This window comes from Ailuropoda melanoleuca, chromosome 12 (genome assembly GCF_002007445.2).
Source record: "Ailuropoda melanoleuca isolate Jingjing chromosome 12, ASM200744v2, whole genome shotgun sequence".
Taxonomy (NCBI): Eukaryota; Metazoa; Chordata; class Mammalia; order Carnivora; family Ursidae; genus Ailuropoda; species Ailuropoda melanoleuca.
Window position 1 is genome coordinate 35,755,215 of NC_048229.1, and position 18,785 is coordinate 35,773,999.

The 18,785-nt window shown below is 53.7% G+C and overlaps 1 protein-coding gene across 2 annotated transcripts; it reads right to left on the reverse strand.

Annotated features, from left to right (window-relative positions):
* Positions 1–2,737: 2,737 nt before the first annotated feature.
* Positions 2,738–12,564, reverse strand: LOC100470960 (cytochrome P450 2S1). Of its 2 annotated transcripts, XM_034672321.1 has the most exons (10): positions 12,463–12,564; positions 12,115–12,382; positions 10,829–10,994; positions 8,784–8,933; positions 8,180–8,340; positions 7,889–8,068; positions 6,619–6,760; positions 5,502–5,689; positions 3,707–3,848; positions 2,738–3,612 (listed from the first exon to the last, which is right to left on the reverse strand). In XM_034672321.1, exons 2-10 carry the CDS (start codon positions 12,283–12,285, stop codon positions 3,431–3,433), a joined length of 1,482 nt encoding a protein of 493 aa, XP_034528212.1. In that variant the 5' UTR covers positions 12,286–12,382; positions 12,463–12,564; the 3' UTR covers positions 2,738–3,430. The 2 variants fall into 2 exon arrangements, with proteins under 2 accessions (XP_034528212.1, XP_034528213.1); XM_034672322.1 differs by having other exon boundaries at positions 7,895–8,068; positions 12,115–12,500.
* Positions 12,565–18,785: the final 6,221 nt, after the last annotated feature.

An 18,785-nucleotide genomic window follows, 5' to 3' on the forward strand; every position in this document is an offset into this window, starting at 1 on the left:
AGCGGGGGCGTTGGGGGGGGTTCTGCTGGAGATTCTCTCTCCCCCTCCCCCTGCCCCAGCCACCCTGTGTTCTCGCGCTCTCTCTCTCTCTCTCGAATAAATAAATAAATAAATATTTTTTAAAAAAGTAAAGAGGGGAATTACTGCTTAATAAGTAAAGAGACTTTCTGGGGGATAATCAAAATTTTTGAGGGCAGTAGTGATGGCTACATAGCATTGCGACTGTGTTTACCACCACCAACTGACACACTTACAAGTGGTTAAAATGATCAATGTTATGTGTATTTTAGCACACACACACACACACAGAACTGAAGACCGCAGCAATGCTACATTTTCACTTTTGGGTCCAGTAATTCGGATTAAGCCCTTCTGGGTTGAGATTTTTCTTCTACTTGCTACTGAAATGATCCTAACTCATGCCGGCTTTCATACTGATGCAGACAGTCCCTCCCTCCCCAGGTAGCGGGTCTGATGGTATTTCTTTCTTTTTTTTTTTTTTTTTAATTTATTTATTCGACAGGGATAGAGACAGCCAGCGAGAGAGGGAACACAAGCAGGGGGAGTAGGAGAGGAAGAAACAGGCTCATAGGGGAGGAGCCCGATGTGGGGCTCGATCCCATAACGCCGTGATCACGCCCTGAGCCGAAGGCAGACGCTTAACCGCTGTGCCACCCAGGTGCCCCTGATGGTATTTCTGATCCCAGACTTCCCTCAGTGTGAATTAATTAATAATAATCTCCACGCCCAGTGTGGGGCTCACACTCACCACCCCGCGATCAAGCATCTCACACTCCACTGACTGAGCCGGCCAGGCGCCCCTCATGAAAAACTTTTTTTTTGCTTTTATAGAGAATTGTGTTTTCCTTTTTTTTTTTTTTTTTTTTAGTATTTTATTTATTTAATTTGACAGAGAGAGAGACAGCTAGCAAGAGAGGGAACACAAGCAGGGGGAGTGGGAGAGGAAGAAGCAGGCTCATAGCGGAGGAGCCCGATGTGGGGCTCGATCCCATAACGCGGGGATCACGCCCTGAGCCGAAGGCAGACGCTTAACGACTGAGCCACCCAGGCGCCCCCAGGAAAGACTTTTTAAACAAGGCAACTTGTAGCCAATGACATAGGCTTTGCACGAACCAGTGTCTGCAGTTCACTTTGAAACACCTAAAAAGCAAGCCGGAAGGACAGGCGGATGGCAGTGTGCTCAGCGGCGTGGTGGGCTGCCCGTGGGAGAATCCGAGCAGCCCCAAGCAGAGGTCGTGGTGTCATTCCCTCAAGTGTGCTGCGTGTTGGAAAACTCATAAGATGGGGGAGGGATGTCCTTCACTATTAGAAATGCATATTCAGTGGTTTCATGGAATTTGCTTCTTTTTTTTTTTTAAGATGCATTTATTTATTTTTTGGAGAGAGAGTGAGAGCACCTCAGTGGGGAGAGGAGCAGAGGAAGAGGGACAAGCCGACTCCCCGCTGACCTTGGAGCCCAATGCGGGTCTCTATCTCACGACCCTGAGAGCATGACCTGATTCAAAACCAAGACTCCACACTTAACCGACTGAGCCACCCAGGTACCCCTGGGATTTGTCTTAAAACGATAACAGGGGCGCCTGGCTGGCTCAGCCGGCGGAGTGTGCGACCCTCGATCTGGGGGTTTTGAGTTTGAGCCCCACCTTAGGTGGAGAGAGTACTTAAAAAGCTAAAAAAAAAAAATCTTAAAAAAATCAAATAAAAACAAAACAATCGTAAGAGTGATAGCGGAAATAAAACTAGCAGAAAGTTGACAGCTATCAAATGAGGCCAGGTGATGGGCCCAGGGGTTCATGGCACCAGGCTCTCTGCTTCTACGTGCTTGAAAACGTCCTTACTAGGTATTAACAAAAAAGATGTGTCTACTTTCCTTATAGAGGGAAGGCAGGAGGAAAAGAGCCTGCGCAAAAGGCAGAGCTCGGTTAGGAATCGGGCTCCAGCAGCTTTCGGAAGGGGAGAGCTCCCAGGGCCTGCCTGGATCAGGAGCGTCACCTGCAGGCTTTCCCTGGCTGCCCCCCTTCCAGCCCCCCCCCAGGCCCGCAGCTCTGCTGGCTACCTTCTCCCGGTCCACACCCCGCTCCCCCATCAGCCTCACCGGAAGTGAGGCCCAGGACAGGCCCCCCTCCCCCCACCTCCACATCTGGTACTGATGTCAACAGCCAGGGTGGGCGGGGGACATGTTTTTTAGCTCCCGCCCAGCCTCGAGGGAGGGGCGGACCCCCCCATCCCCACCCCTTACTCACAATGACAGACACTGTCACAGGCACACCAGGCCCTGCCATGGACCAGACCGGGGGCCAGAAATGAACTTTTATTGCAGAATGGGGACCTTCAAGTCACAAGGACATCGGAGCTGGCCTCTTCCCTGACACAGGGAGTTGGAATCTGGCCCCTCCTTGGTCATCTAGCCCCCTCCACCAGGTCTAACTGGGACTTGGGGACCGGAGGTGGGTCAGTGTGTGTGTGTGGGGGGGCAGGCTGGGGAGGCTTTTAATGTGGTTACATAAGCAGGAGGGGGAGGTGTTTCTCTGATTGGAGGGTCTCATGCGTCCAAGTTTACTTGGTTCCCAGGGCTGTGTGCCCAATTCCACACTGGGCGTATATTTGTATTTGGGAGAATTTGAGGATCAAGGTGTTTGGAAGGGGTGTCCTTGAGAGCTGAAGGCCTGGAGGAGGCTGGGGCTGTGCCTCCCCCCCCCCCCCCCNGGGGTGTTGCCCCCCCCCCCCCCCCCGCCAAGGAATGGTGTGTCTCACTGGGAAGATATTTGGGAACGGGACGGTGCCATGTGTAGGCTGGCTGTGTGGTTTGGTGGTTGGGGGCATGTGGACGGCAATGGCCTGGATTGTGGCATTGCTGCATGAGAAAAGGCACATTGGGGCTGAAGACGGGGACAGTCTCTATGTGCGGGGACATGACCCAGAAAGGGGCATGTTCACCTGTGCACCCAGGCTCCCAGAATTGGCAGGTGGATGGGTGAAGAGGGCTCGTGGGCCCTGAACACAGTGGCTGCTTCCATGGCTCGTGAAGGGAGGAGCCAACTCCCACATGTGGGTTGTGATTCGAGGGAAGCTGTGTTGTATATGAGATGGTGTGTTATCTGGGTCCGTGTCTGTGATTCCGGACGAACTGAATCTACGTCTACGGAAAGCCGGTGGGGCAGAGTTGCCTCGTGGCCCTCGTGGCCTCGTGAGGTATGTGGCTGCGTGTCTCAACAGCTGTCTGGGCTGAGTGAGCGGGGCCCTGGGGACATGGAGGCCGAGTATTTGCGTGACTGACTCTAGCACAGCTACAGGTGTGTGAATGTGGCTGCCTGGGGTGTAGACTTGTGGCTCTGGAGACACGACGATGTTCACGCCCACCTCCCACGGCTCCCTCCCTCCTTCATCGGGTGCACACGGTGGGGGGAGGTTAGCGGGGCCGGACTTGCAGCTGGAAAGCTGGGGGGATGTTGAAAAGGCCGCTGACAGCTGGCTGGAGGCTCAGGGCCCCCAGCGGGCAGGGGCTCTCCAGGGAGAAGGCCTGAAGGATGGCGGTGAGGAGGAGGAAGAGCTCTGCCCGCGCCAGGCCCTCTCCGAGGCAGACACGCTTACCTGGAGGGAACAGGGAGATGGGACTGGGTCAGCCCTCCTCATACCCAGGCGTGGGGAGGACGGGCAGGGGAGCAGGGACTGGCCCAGCAGGTACCTAAGGAGAAGGGCAAGAATGCCTCCTGCTTCCGGAACCGTCCATCCGCATCTAGGAATCGGTCCGGATTGAATTCCTCTGGCTGTTCGAAGACCTCAGGATCATGCAGGACAGAGCCGAGGAGGGGGAAGACCTCAGTGCCCTGAAGGGAAGCAATAATAAATTTACTAATATCCTTCCCCGCTCAGGCCCGAGGGCAGAACACAAGAGTCCGGAGTGTCAGGGACACCCGTTCACAAAGCGCCACGGCATCCACGTATTTCAAGGGCTTATTACGGCTGAGCATTTTATCAAGCATTTCATATATACTCTCTCTCATGTAATAGGTACGTGTATCTCACTCCCTCTCCCACATAAACACATACATACACTCAAGCTCACTAAATCTTTTCAACAAGTCTACGAAGCAATTTCTAACATGATTCCCATTTGAGAGGTGGGAAAACTGAGTCCCCAAAACTAACGCAACTTGTGCAACATAGCATCTGGACATGGGAGGGCCAGTTCTTTTTACGTTTTGTTTTTAAACTGTGCTGTGATTCATCTGTGGCTGTCATAAGCCACCTGGCCCAGGTCCAGCTCTTTCCCACTGGGCTCTTCCAGGGGTAAAGCCCAGGGTGGGTAGGTGAGGGCTGTCCGGGAAGGCTCCCCAGCCCAGGGCTCCGAGCGGCAGCCGAGCTCAGTGACTGTGATCCCAGAGCTGTACAATGGAGGAGATGCGAGGCAAAGGGACTGCCTTTGCCAGGGACTAGGGCTAGCAGGGTCTGAGCTGGGAAGGGGCGGGGGCCTCCAGGAGAAGACAGGCTCATAATAAGGCAGACAGCTATGGCTAAAGCATAGGCCCTGGGTGTAAATCCCGCCTCTACCATTGTAGGCTAGATGACCCCGACAAGTCTTCTCAGCCTTCAAGGCCAGTTTCCTCATCTGTAAAATGGGCGTGATAATAGCCTAGAGTTGCTCCAAAGATTAAACAAGATACTATGTTTGTGAGGCATCTGGCGCAGAGCAAGTCCTCAGTCATTGATGCCTGTGGTTACGTCATCATTATCAAGAGCGGTGACAGTCACTGTGTTAGCAACGGTTGCCGCTGCCAGGAACGGGGATCCGCCAGGGAACCCCCGCCCCGCACCCAGCTCCCTGCACCAAGAGCTGAGTTGGTGTTTTGCAAGCATTATCTCGCAAGTTCCTTGAGATCCCAACTTAATACTATTACTGTTCCTGATTTAGAAGAGGGGTAGAGGGAGATTCAGGGGGTGAAGTGATTTGCCCAAGGGTTCTGGTGTTACAGGTCTGATCCTAAAACGAAGCTCAAGGAGGGAGCTGCTTGAGGGCGGGCACCTGGGGTTTCCGGGCGGACATCGCCCCCTGGTGGTGCTGGAGATGAGTTGCCCTTTAATGGATCCAGGAGCTGGACAGGGGAGAAGGGTGGGAAGGAAGAGGAAAGACTCATTTGATGGTGAGACTCCTTCGGCCCTCAGTTCTCAGACTGCTTCCCTGTCTGTCACCTGTCACCCTTGGCATGTGATTGTCCCAGTCACCTTGGAAGGAGGTAGAATTAGGATATCCGTTGGACAGATAGGGAAACTGAGGACCAGAGACAAAGTCAAAGGCAGGAGAAAGGCACACAGAAAGAAACACAGAGGGACTGAGGTGCAGAGAGAGGGACACGGAGAAAGAGGAGATATCAGAGAGGAGAGATAGACACCAATACTCAGAAAAAGTCAGACACACAGACAGCCACAGACTCAGGCGGGAGGCGGAGACAGCTGCTGGGCACAGCCGAGGGCAGGCCCACCTGGGGCAGGGTGTACCCTCGGAAGCAGGTGGTCCTCGTGAGGGCGCGGGGCACTCCCATGGGCACCAGAGCCAGTAGCCGCTGCGCCTCGTGCAGAACGGCGTCGGTGTAGGGGAGGCGGCCTCGGTCCCCCAGGCTCGGTGCGCGGCCGGCCCCCAGCTCCCGGGTCAGCTCCTCCCGCACACGCTCTGCACCCAGGAAGAGGGGGATGGGAGGTCAGAGGTGGAGTGGGGCCCTGCCACTCTACCCTCAGAATCCCCATCTTCTCAGAGTGGTTAGTGGCTGGGGGGAGGCTGGCAGGCGGGGACGAGGAGTCCCCCAGGCTTCGCTGAGCCTGGGTCCCTGATGTCCTGTGTGCTGGGTGCATTCCCACAGCAATCCTGTGAGGTGGGTACCATTATCCATCCCCATTTCCCAGATGAGGAAACCGAGGCCCAGAGAGCTGAAGTCATGGCAGACTCCATTCCCCCGAGGCCACCAGACCCTAAGCCCCATCTTCCAGGTCAGCACCCCCCATTGGCTTGACAGCATTTAATGCAGCTGCCTGACCCCCAAATCCTGGACTTCCCTGGAGCTCACGCCCCGCCTGCCTCTCAGCCACGTACCCTCCCGCACCATCAAAGCTTCATTTCCTGGCTGGGCCCTGATGACCCCATATTTTTTTTTCTTATCTTTTTTTAAGTAATCTCTACACCCAATGTGGGGCTCAAAGTCACAACCTCGGGATCAGGAGTCACGTGCTCTATCAACTGAGCCAGCCAGATGTCCCCCCCGCTTTAAGTAAACTCTATGCCCAGCATGCTGCTGGAACTCAGGATCCCGAGAGCAAGGACCCTCCCCTAGTCGGCATCCTTCCATGGCTCCCCATTGTTCAGGATCAGCTATACAAGGTACCACCAAGGCAACAAGGCCCTGAGAGATCTCCTGTCCCATTTCCCACTTCACTACGCCTCACACTGCAACTGGCAGCTCCCCAACTACTTGCTCTTCAGACACTCCCGATGCCAGGCTCATTCTCGCTTCCAGGCTCTGGCTCAGGCTGTCCATCCTCCTCAACTTTCTTCCTCTTGAGCCCTCACTTCCATCCCCAGGGCTGGCTGGCACGAAAGCCTCCTACCTTGGACCTGAGGGTACTTCAGCAGAAGCAAGAGGGTATAGCGGACCGTGGTGCTGACTGTGACCGTCCCGGCGAACAGCAGATAGATGACTGTCATCAGCAAGTTCTTGTCAGTCAGCTCTGTGCTTGGGTCCTGCTCCTCCTGGGAGAAACCAGGCAGAGGGGCTCAGAGAACTCAGGCTGCGGGGAATAATAGAAGGCCAGCAAACAGCCACGCCTGGGGTGCGACACAGCAAGTTCAAGCTTGGTCAGGGGGTTTGTATAAATGTTTGGGCAAGCGGGGAAGTGGACTCTTGATATTAGTTCTTTTTGGTCGCGATGCTTTTGAAAATGAAAGAGCATGGCCGCTATAAAAAACAAACAGAGAATGACATGTGGTTAGGATGTGGACAAACGGGAGCCCTGTCCCCATTGGTGGGGCTGTCATATGCTGCAGCTGCTATGGAGAATGGAATCAGGTCCCTTAAAAAATTAAAATAGAATTACCCTACGATCCAGCAATTCCATTTCTGGGCGCGTACCCCAACAAGCGGAAAGCAAGGTCTCGAAGGGGTATCTGTACACCCATGTTCCTAGCAGCATTATTCGCAACGGCCAAAAGGGGGAGGCACCCCAAGTGTCCCACTGATGGATGAATGGATAAGCCAAATGTGGTCTATCCATGTAGTGGAAGAAGGATTCAGCCTTAAAAAGGAAGGAAATGCCGTCACCCGCTCCGACACGGATGGACCTTGAGGACACCACGCTAAGTGAAATAAGCCAGTTGCAAAAGGATAAATACTGCAGGGATTCCATTACACGGGGTCCCGAGAGTAGGAAACTCGTAGAGACAGAAAGGTGGTTGCCAGGGGCTGGGGAGGGGGACCGGGGAGCTGTGGTTTAACAAGTCAAGAGTTTCAGTTTGAGGGGCACCTGGGTGGCTCAGTTGTTAAGCCTCTGACTTCGGCTCAGGTCATGATCCCAGGGTCCTGGGATCGAGCCCCACATCGGGCTCCCTGCTCAGCGTGAAGCCTGCTTCTCCCTCTCCTACTCCCCCTGCTTGTGTTCCCTCTCTTGCTGTCTCTCTCTCTCTGTCAGATAAATAAAATCTTAAAAAAAAAAGGACTATTTTAAAAAAATTAAAAAAAAAAAAGAGTTTCAGTTTGAGAAGACAAAAAATGTTCTGGAGATTATCGACACAACGGACAGATTCCCAGCTATACCTGAGTGGGGGCTGGCCAAGCCACCAGCCCCATTCAGCGCCCGCCCCCCGGCCCTGACCTTCCCCTACCTTTACCATCTTTAGCAGGAAGGCATCCACGATGTCGCAAGGGGGGACTGAGGTGTCCAGGCTCTCCCTGTGTCTCTGCACCTGCCGGGCGGCGAAGGTGGCCAGGATGTTCAAGTGGCGGAGAAGCTGTGTGTGGGGGCCCGGCAGGGGCTTCAGGAGCCGGGAGAACATCTCGTAGGTCTGCGGGGAGAAGGGCAGTTGTTCCCATGGGGCCTAGCCTTGCAGCAGCATGGAGGGGTGCTCTGGGGGTTACCTGGAAAAGGTGGCTAGAGAGGGGTCCCACCCACTTACCTGGCCCCACGGGGAGCTGACCCCCAGCACGGTGCCACCTGCTGCCCGGACCACAGCCTGGAACTCCTCATCCTCGTAGGGGAAGCGGAGGCCGAAGGTGAGGGAGCAGATGATGTTGGAGGTGGCCTGAGCCAGCAGCAGGGAGGGGTCGAATGGCCGTCCTGAGGGGGGGAGGGCAGGGGGGAGGGCCGTGCTGGAAGGGGGGCCAGACAAGACCAGGAGATGGCATCGAGAGAGACAGACAGGGAAACAAAGACAGACGGAGAAACAGATGGGGAAGGAGACAGACAGGGAGAGACTGGGCAAAAGACAGATAGGGAAAGAGACAAGGAGAGAGGCAAAGACACAGACTTACAGGAGAGAAAAACAGAAGAAAGAGAAAGAAGTGAAGCAGAAAGAGTGAAGTGGCCGTACTGGGGACACAGAGATCCCCGGGGAGACAGGAGGACAGAGACAGAAGGTGGCGGAGGAGCTGGAGGGGGCAGTGAGTGATCCAGGCAGAGGGAACAGTAGGGGTGAACCTTCCCTCAGCCCAGCCCCGGAGGGAAGGTTCTCCCACTCAGACATGCTGCAGGGGACCCCAGGCTCACCCCACCCTGCTGACCTTCCGTCCCCTGGAAGGCCTCCACCAGACACTGGGCCTCCGCCTGGATCAGCTCCCCGCCTTCTCGCTTCCCCATGCCCAGTTCCCGCAGGGCCAGAGTCGTGCATCCCCGCAGCTGTCTCCACCGTTGTCCATTGGCGAAGAAAACACCTGCGTGGAAGGAGAGACTCAGGGAGGGACTAGCCTCTCTCCTCACTCCCCAGGACTACTCCCTCCCTCCCAGTGAGGCACCCAGAGGCGGACTCTGCAGGCCCCGCCCATGCTGAGTCCATTCCAGCCTAGCCCAGGGGTATGGACTCAGTAGGTGCTCAATAAATGCTTACTATTGGGGTAGAGGGTGATGTTCTGAGAAGCTGGTGACTGGGATTATACAGGCTCCCTGTGCTCTGTGATGAACCTGGAATGAAGACTTCCTTTTCTTTCCTTCCTTCCTTCCTTCCTTCCTTCCTTCCTTCCTTCCTTCCTTCCTTCTTTCCTTCCTCCCTCCTCCCTCCCTCCATCCTCCCTCCCTCCTTCCCAACATTTACAGAGTACTACTGGGTTCCCTGCCCCATGTCATTTGCAAGCTGAACTGGGAGAGAGAGGGGGATGGAACCGACATTTTCCTCCTTTAGCTAAATGTCTGCTCTGGACAAAACCTTGCTTCTCTGACCTCAGGGTCCCACATGTACAATGCCAGTCCCTAGGAGCCTCTGGAAAGCCTCCTCCAGGATGTCCCCTGCCCACCCTCACACCGTGTTCCAAACTGGCCTCAGCACCTCTCCTCCTTCCTGTCTCAGCCCACTGTCCCTGGGCCCCTGACCCCTGGCCAGAGCCCTGGATGCCTCTTCCAACCACCCCCCTCCCTTCCACGCACTCCCTGCCCCAGAACAGCACAGTCCCCTCCCTGGGCTCCCGCACAGCACAGCGACCTGAGGATCTTTCTAGCTCTGACTTACATCTTCCCTGCTTCCGTCTATAGCCCCCAGAAAATCCCAAAGCTGAGCACTCTGGTGTGACTCAGGCCCTGCGTGACCCACTTCCCTAGCTTTGTTACTTATCCTGCTACAACTGCACTGGCCTTCTCTCGCTTCCTCAGTGGTGTCAGGATCCCCCCTCCAGGCCTCTGCCCCTACTGTTCCCTCTGCCTGGATCACTCACCTCTCCACCCTCGCTGAACTAACTGCACTCATCCTCAGGTCTCACTGCAATTGTTGTCTCCTCCGAGAAGCCTTCCTTGATTCCGTCTCCCTCTCCTCCCCCGACCTGGGCCAGTACAGTTCCCCTGTGTCCTGCTCTTAGAGCTGTACCTCTCGTTTTAGAATTCTATTCCTTCCCTCCAGTCCTATGACATGCCCACCTCTCCTACAGTATGACAGGACACCACATCTATCTTGGTCACCTCTGTGTCCCCAGTAACCACTATGGGGCCAGGCATGATAAAAATTTGTCAACTGAATGAATGAATGCTGCTTCTCTCCCCTCTGTGCTTTTTTACTCCTCTGCCTGGAACACCCTTCCCGCTCACCCTAGGAGTTGGCACCCAGGCAACCTGTCTTTCAAGACTTCCTGGACATCTCCCACCAAACAGGCTGGGTCAGACACCACCTCTGGTTCCAGAAAATCAGGGATTCCCCTAGCCTGGCCCTGACCCCTCTGCCTTCCCCATCCTAGCCTGGCGACAGGTCTTTCTCCCCACTGGCCAACAAGCTCGGGGTCACTGCTATGTCCTGACAGCGACCCCACACCAGCCTTCTTCTTTCAGGCTTAGCAGAGAATCGTTTCGACACGTTAAGTGGTCCCACCCATTCCCAGTCCCTAGGAAGCTCTCCCTGTCCCTCCCAGTCCTGGAGGCTTCACCTGCAGCAGTGAGAAGTCCACAACATCTCACCCAGGCCTCATTCAATCCTCAGGACGACCCAAGGTAATGAGCACTGTTATCACCCCATTCGATGGATGAGGAAGACAGGCCCAGTGACACTGAGCCATGCACAAAAGTCACACCGGTAAGTGGGGCAGGCTCTGAGCAAAGGAGCCCGAAGTCCCCAGCTCTGCTCATGACTCACCATGGCTGTCAAAGGTCCCATCCAGCGTCGCCAACATTCCCCGCCCACCGAACTCCTCAGCCTGACCTCCCAGGGCCTCCTGCACAGCTTTGTGCCCGACCAGGACCACCACGCGCCGCCAGGGTCCCAGGTACACGGTGAACACCGGTCCGTACTTCTTACTCAGCTGGGGGTGGGGAGGAGAGAGGGGTTTGCTGTGCGGCAGGCTATTGCCTCTTTCCCTCTAGGTGTCCCCATCAGGGCCCCATCACTGGATGAGGCAACTAAGAGGAACCCTTCCCCCGCCCCCAGACAGAAGTAGCCCCCTTGGGAGGCTCAGTTCTCTTTTTGCACCAGGCTCCCAGTTCCCCTCCCCATAGAGTCCCCAACCCCTTACCTCCTACAGAGCCCCAAGTTCCGACCCTGAGACGACCCAGAACCACCCCTATCCCCCAACTGACACATATGGCAGCAAAAATGGGCAGCTGAGACTTTGGCCTCTCCTAATCCCTCAGCTCTTGCCCCACCCCAAAACCAGCCATCCTTCTCTATCACTCTGCTAAACCCTCAAGTTCCTCAAGACCCCCCTTCCCCTCCCCATGTCCTGAAGTCCCCCAGACTCCTTTTGACAGAGAACCTCTGGCCTCTTTCTCCCTCTCTCCCCCAAAGGTTAGAAATGCCTCAGCCTTCCTTCTTGCCCTCCTTCCCTGCCGCCCCGGGGCCCTCCAGTTCCTTCCCAGCTGAGCTCCACAGAACTCCCGCGCCTAGATTCTCTGCAGGCTTGTACCTGGAATCCTCCAGCCAAGCCTCCCTCTGCCGCCAGCGAGCGCTCCCCCTTTTCTTCTCTGCCCCTTCCCTCCCCAGCTACCTCTCCCGCAGGAATAAACCTGCCAGCATCGCAGCATCAGCTTCTCTTCTGCTTCAGGGCTCCTGCCTCTGGCTTTAACCCCTGCTTCTACACCCTCCCAGGATTCTGTGGGCCCCTCTGCCCGGTACCCCTGCCCCTGGATCCTGCTTCCTTCCCTGCTCTCATCCTCTCCAGGGCTCCGCGGGGCAGAAGCGTCTGCCCCTCCTAGCCCGTGTCCCGCACACCAGGGTCCTCTCTCCCCAGCACCACCCCCGTCCCGGTTCCCCCGGACCTTCTCGGCTCTCGAGCCCTGCTCCTGCCCCACCTCTGAACACCCCTGGCCCCTTTCACCCTTGGCCTGGCTCCTCTGGGATACCCCAGGGCCTCTCTGCTTTCTCTCCCTGGGCATCCCCCCCTCTCCTGGCCCCGCCCCTGCCAGGGCGGCCCCGCGGCCCCTCACCCGCAGGAGCCCCGGGTACAGCGCCCCGGGCCGGAGCTGCAGGAGGTTCCCCAGCAGCGGCAGCGGCGTGGGCCCGGGGGGCAGGTGGCCTGGGGTCCGGGACAGCGCCAGCGTCAGCACCAAGAGCAGCAGCAGCACCAGCAGCAGCGTCCAGGTGCCGGCCGCCTCCATCGCCGCAGGTCGGCTCCTTCTCCCGGTTCCCAGATGCTCCACGCGGCTGGGCCGGTCGGGGGCGGGAGCCGGGCGGCTCCTTCTGGACGAAATCCGGCGGAGGGGGGCGGGGCACCCAGCCCCTCCCGCTACCTACAGGCAGGATTCTCTCCCCGCCGCCGGATTTCTTTCTTCCAGACCACCGCGGCCGCCCGCTGGGGGATCCGGCTCTCGCCCGGCTGTCTACCAGGTCACCCAGGTTCGGGGGGCGGAGACAGCGCCCTGGGCCCCAGGTAGGGCGTGGGCACACGGGAGGAACCTGGAAGCCGGAGACTTTGCCTCCAGGAGGCCACACCCCGTGCCTGGAGCGGTGACCCCGCACCGCCCTTCCCGGCTCCCACCCCCTTGCTCACTGTCGTTGGGGTGTGAGTTCGCTTGCGCGTGTGCGCGTTTCTGAGCCAATTTCCTCCAGCATCCTTCATCTTCCCCATGAACTAGGAGGACTTGACCTTTAACAAGAGGCTCAGGGAGATGAATCGATTGGATCCAGGCCACGCGGTTAAGGAGCGGCAGTGGGGGTTTTGAACTCCGGCCATGCTGAATGATTGATTGAACCATTCCTTCACTTAGCAGTTTCCTATAGCGGTTGGGAACCTGATGTCTGAAGCCAGACTGCTTGAGTTCACGGCCTAGCTTCTGGGTGCCTCTGTTAACTCTTATAAAATGGGGATAGTTTTCAGGATTAATGGGTTCATGTGCAAACAACTTCAAACAGGGCCAGGTGAGTATATAACAAGTTATCACGTAAATGTTAGCTAATATTCTTGCAACTAATTGTTACTGAGGTCCGACTATAAACAAGACTGTCTAGACCTGGAGATGCAGGTACGAGTAAGAGAGACCGGGCCCTCCCTTCCCTGAGCTCATAGTGATATGCAAATGAAGTCATAAATTAAGGTAATTTCAAGTTGTTCAAAGGTTTGCCAGGGCCATGAGCTCTTTGAGGAAGACAGTTACAATGTCAGGTCCATGCTGTTTGGTTCAAAGCTGTAACCCCAGTGTCTAGAGCAGTGCCGGGCACACAGTAGGTGCTCAATAAATATTCTCGTTGCATCTATTCTCGTTGCATCGGAAGACTGAATGTAAGATGAAGTCAGCCAGGAGGTATGCAGGGACCTGGAAAACAATCAGCATTGTATTTCTCCTGCAAAAGGAAGCAGGTGGGGGGGGGGTTTCAGCCCAACAAGTTACTTAGTTTCCTTTGTACTTTCATTAAACATTTTATTATGAAAAATTTCAAACCTATAGTAGATATTTGTATATTCACTACCTAGATTCCCCCCAATAACACGTTACTTAATCGTTGCTGTGTTGCTTCCCTATTCATCTTGCCCCATCCATCCGTCTTATTTTTGGGGGCGATGCGTTTCAGACAGTTGCAGACCAGGACACCTCACTCCTAAACGCAACAGCATGCATCATTTGCTACAGTTCAATATTTGTTTACCGGACATTTCCCCCACCCCTGGTAAGTTTACATACGGTGAAATGCACAAATCTTAACTGTGTTTAAGATGCATTTCAGGGGCGCCTGGGTGGCATAGCGGTTAAGCGTCTGCCTTCGGCTCAGGGCGTGATCCCGGCGTTGTGGGATCGAGCCCCACATCAGGCTCCTCCCATATGAGCCTGCTTCTTCCTCTCCCGCTCCCCCTGCTTGTGTTCCCTCTCTCGCTGGCTGTCTCTATCTCTGTCAAATAAATAAATAAAATCTTTAAAAAAAAAAAAAAGATGCATTTCAACAACTACATACATCTATGTGACCCCAACTCCTATCGGGATACAGTTACCGTCTTTCCAGAAACCTCCCGCCATGCCTCTTCTCAGCCACCCCTCCGTCATCCTCCCCCCACTGATCACCGTCTGCCCCCATCCAGATTAGTTTTCTCTTTGCATTTATTATTTTTTTTAAAATATTTTATTTATTTATTTTTCAGAGAGAGAGCAAACGAGTGAGAGTGCACAAGCAGGGGGAGCAGCTGGCAGAGGGGGAAGCAGGCTCCCCACTGAGCAAGGAGCCGGTTGTGGGACTTGATCCCAGGACCCTGAGATCATGACCTGAGCTGAAGGCAGATGCCTACCCGACTGAGCCACCCAGGCGTCCCTTCTCTTTGCATTTAAAGAGATCTTTTTGGCTACCCTGTGGTGAATGAATTGTGGGTGACTGGGGAGCAAATGAAGAAAAAAACAAGAACCTAAGGGTAAGCAAGGTCCAGGCAAGTGATGCCCGTGGCATGGAGCAGGGTGAGCGGTGGTGGGGAGAGAAAGAAATAGATAAATGTGGGATGTCTGTGGAGGTAGAGCCTGCAGGATTTGCTGACAAATTGGGTTTGACAGCGAAGGAAGGAATCAAGGTCAACCTGTCAAATACAAACAGTTCTGGTGTCAGGTAGGAGAGATTTTCTGCTAGAAGACTGTTAGACGAGAGAGGAGAGACTATTGCATAAGACAGGAAACAAGATGAGAATCTGTTAACCCAGAAGGATGTTTTCCAGTGAAACAAATTATTTTTACCGCTACTCCTAGATTTGTTGCCCTGGGCAAGTAGAAAGATGTTGATGCTTTTTCTAGAGGCTGGAAAGATTAGGGAACCTATGGGAACCAGAGGTGGGAAGCGGGTGGAGCAGGTTTTGCAGGAGGTCAGGGAATCAGGAATTCTCATTTGGTTTCATTAAGTTTGAGATGCCTATTGGCTGTCGCAGGACTAAAGCCCCGGTGGACAGAAAGGGTAGAGATTGGTTTTGGGATCTCCCGGAACTCTCCAGAACAAAGCAAAGGAGAAACTAAGAACTGGCACCTACTTTGTGGCAACAAACTATAGGCTAGCCTCCCCACCTCTTCTTTCCCGTTTTCAGGGCACACCCCTTGGATGCCAGAGGCTAGAATCAAGACCAGAGGAGATGGCAGGGAACATTGTGGCCACGTTTTGAGGGATGCAGCTCTGGCCTAGGAGAGAAATTAGACGACTGCAATGGTTCTAGGAGTCTAATGTTTGTTTGTTTTTAAAATTTTATTTATTCATTTGAGAGAGAGATTGACAGAGCACAAGCAGGGGGAAAGGCAGAGGGAGAAGGAGACTCCCTGCTGAGCAGGGAGCCCAACCTGAGGCTCGATCCCAGGACCTGGAGATCATTACACAAGCTGACGGCAGACACTCAACCATCTGAGCCACCCAGGCACTCCTAGGAGTCTATTGTTTTGAGATGACTTTGATTACAAATGTTAACCTTAAAAATAAAACTGCCAATTATTTTACTAGCAAACTATGGATTTCTTTGGGAATAGCAGAGAATTGCAATACAAGGAAAGCAGCCAACAGCGAAACGATAGGTAGGCAAATCCAGAGAACACAACTGAGGAATGCTCGTTTATAGAGGAAGGGGTGGGGGCGTTGAGAAGCCTGTTTAAACAAAAAATCCATTGGAGCAAATTGGGAGTTGGGAAGTACAGTGGCTTCCCATTGGCGGGCTCTGACTGTCTCGCATTGGCTGGTCTATTGAGGTGGGGCGGAGCCAAGCTTTCCTTTCTCCCTCCAGTATCAGTAGTATCCGTGCGCAAGGTTCTTCTCCTCCTGTTGGATTTGTAATTGACGTTGAGTGGCAGGGCGTGAGAGCGCTCCCTGTCCAACCTCCCGACTCCATTTCAGTGAGGTTTCCCTTTATTCATTTTTACACAAGATCCTGTAGATAAGAAAACTTCCAAGTCCCCAAGATTCTAAAGGTTCCGAGACAAGACTTTAACCACTACCCTGGTAATAAAATTCAAGCCCCAAATGGCAGCATCCAACGCCCTTCAGAATCTGTCCACTGGCTGCTGAGTTTGACATCATCTTGGCCCACTCCTCTCTCTGCTCATGAAACTCCACTCACACTGGCCTTCTTTCAATTTCTTTTCTTTTCTTTTTTAAGATTTTATTTATTTATGGGACAGAGAGAGACACAGTGAGAGAGGTAACACCAGCAGGGGGAGGGGGAGAGGGAGAGGCAGAGGTGGACTCCCTGCTGAGCAGGGAGCCCAATGCCCGGCTCCATCCCAGGTCCCTGGGATCATAACCCCAGCCGAAGGCAGATGCTTAACGACTGAGCCACCCAGGCGCCCCTTCTTTCAGTTTCTTGAACAGCAAAGCCAGACTCAGGGCCTTTGCACTAGCTCTCAGCCTGAAATGTCTGGCCTGGAGATTGAGGTTGGCTCATCCTCTGTTCCCAGCTCAAGGCCAGTTCCCTCCAGAAGAGATTTTCCCAGACCACACAAATAGAATTAGCTCTCTCACTCCCCAGACCCTGCTTTAATTCATTAAGTAAGGCATTTAATAAATATTAAACAAGTTTTTAAAGCACTTACCATAGTGCCTGGCATATAGGAAGCTTTGAACGTGTTTGTTAAATACAGAAACATTTTCTTCACAGCCTCTATCACTACCTGAAAGCATGTCTTACATGTATTTACATTTTTATTCTGCCTTCCTGCACCAGGATGTTCTCTCCATGAAGGGCGGGGACTTCTGTCTGGTTCACGGTTATGTTCCCAGTGCCTGACACACAGTAGGTACCCAATAAATATTCTGTTGAATGAATGAATACAATTTGTTAGGCTCTCAAATTCGTGTAAAGAGCAATCAAGGTCTCCAAATTCTTGAGTCTAAAGACCAAAGAAGTCTGGTTCCCAACATGGATTTCACAGTAATGGAATCATCTCTGGGGGATCCCGGTCTCTCTTCACCCTGGGTGGCTGACAACTGACCCCCCTCCCCTACCAGCTACTTCTCATCAGACACCCTCTGATCTGGGCTGGGTGAGGCTGGAGCTCCTATGCATTTTCTTAGATTACTCAACAGGCTGCCATCCCCAGGGTTCCAGCAGGCTGCCTGGTGGGTGGGTTCTGGAAATTGCTGGGGGGAGGGGTTTATTTTGCTTGGGATCCTCCAAGCGTATGGTTCTAGAACTTGGCTTGTGTGGGGATAAGCCATGTCTGCTCTCTGGCCCATGTACCTTCCCCCTGACTTTCTCTCCTCCCAGCCCTTCCCTCCCTCAAAGCTGCCCCACCCAACACCCAGAACTGGGTGAAAGGAGAAGTGAAAGATGAGTCTTGCTTCCTTCCTGGCACCCCTGCCCTTGTGCTTCCCTAGATTCTAAGAGCATCCTTGGCTGTGAGTAACATCAGGGAATTGACTTTGTCACAGGAAGCAAAGCAGCGATATTTGTGAATCTGTTAAGTAACCAAAATTCAGCTGAGTAAATTTTAAAGCTCTAATTGGCCCTATTAAATGATTCATCAATCGGGCAGGATCCCATCTAACAAATACAGGAGCGCTCCAAGGAAATGTACAACGTGGAAGGTTTTTATGGGAGGGTGGGGCACGAAAGTTATTAGCATAGTTACATTGTTTGGAAAAAGCAAGGGTCTTATCGCGCAGATTACCTCATCTTTCTTTGGGGACTGGAGAGGGTCCAAGTGGCAGACTCATGGCGCTAATCGAAAAATTCCTGACTGACCGGTTATGTCTACATTTTTGGGGGAGGTTGAAACTGCAGTTAGATTAAGTATGAAGTCCGGGTTTGGGAACGTGGTCTAAATGACACCATTTGGAGCCTTCGTGTTTTGTTTTTAGTAAGCTCTGTGCCCAACGTGGGACTTGAACTCAGGACCCCAGAGTTCAAGAGTCACATGCTCTACTGACTGAGCCAGCCAGGTGCCCCCCCTGTGGTATTATTTTTCACAAGTCTTCTACTGCTGTCCCCTCATCCCACCCCCAGATCCTGTCCCTCCTCCACAGCACCCCACCTTCTGTTTTCGCATACCTTCTATGTACCATAACCTGTGGGGAGGGGAAGGGGAGCTGGGGAGATGGGGTGGTGTTGGTGGTAAAAAAATAAGGCGTAAAAAAATTCACATCAGGAAGGCAGCCAAAGGCTGAGCAAAATAACATTGCAGGTCTTCGCCATAGCCCTTAGCTCCCCTCCCCTCCGTATCTGTATCCATTTATCAGTGGGCTCCATCCTGGCCAGCCGTTCTTCTGTTTTGAAAATAATTATTTCAAGGGACGCCTGGGTGGCTCAGTCAGTTGGGCGTCTGCCTTCAGCTCGGGTTGTGGTCCCAGGGTCCTGGGATCGAGTCCTACATCGGGCTTCCTGCTCAGCGGGAAGCCTGCTTCTCCCTCTCCCTGCTGCTCCCCCTGCTTGTGCGTGTGCACGCTCTCTCTCCCCCGACAAATGAATACATGAGATCTTTTAAAAAAATAAAAAAAAATTATTTCAAACACAGACACAGGACAAGTTTAGAGGAATTGCCGTCAGCTGAACGCAACAGTGCTAAACTGTGTGCACTCCCACTTTTATTGTACCTTGACATTTGAACCATTTATTTATTTAGAGAAATAAAATATTCCCAAGTGAGTTGAGGTCTCTTGTGTCCCTCCCAGATATATTCCTCCCTCCTTCCCTCCCCCAGAGCACTGCTCTCTTACA

What these genes read in the sequence shown, in the direction of transcription:
- LOC100470960 (XM_034672321.1), bottom strand. Translation starts at nt 12,285, where the DNA reads ATGGAGGCGGCCGGCACCTGGACGCTGCTGCTGGTGCTGCTGCTGCTC. An exon ending in TGTACCCGGGGCTCCTGCGG is followed by an intron (nt 10,995 to 12,114) that starts GTGAGGGGCCGC and finishes CCCCACCCCCAG; the next exon opens with CTGAGTAAGAAGTACGGACC. An exon ending in GGCCTTCCAGGGGACGGAAG is followed by an intron (nt 8,341 to 8,783) that starts GTCAGCAGGGTG and finishes TCCCCCCCTCAG; the next exon opens with GACGGCCATTCGACCCCTCC.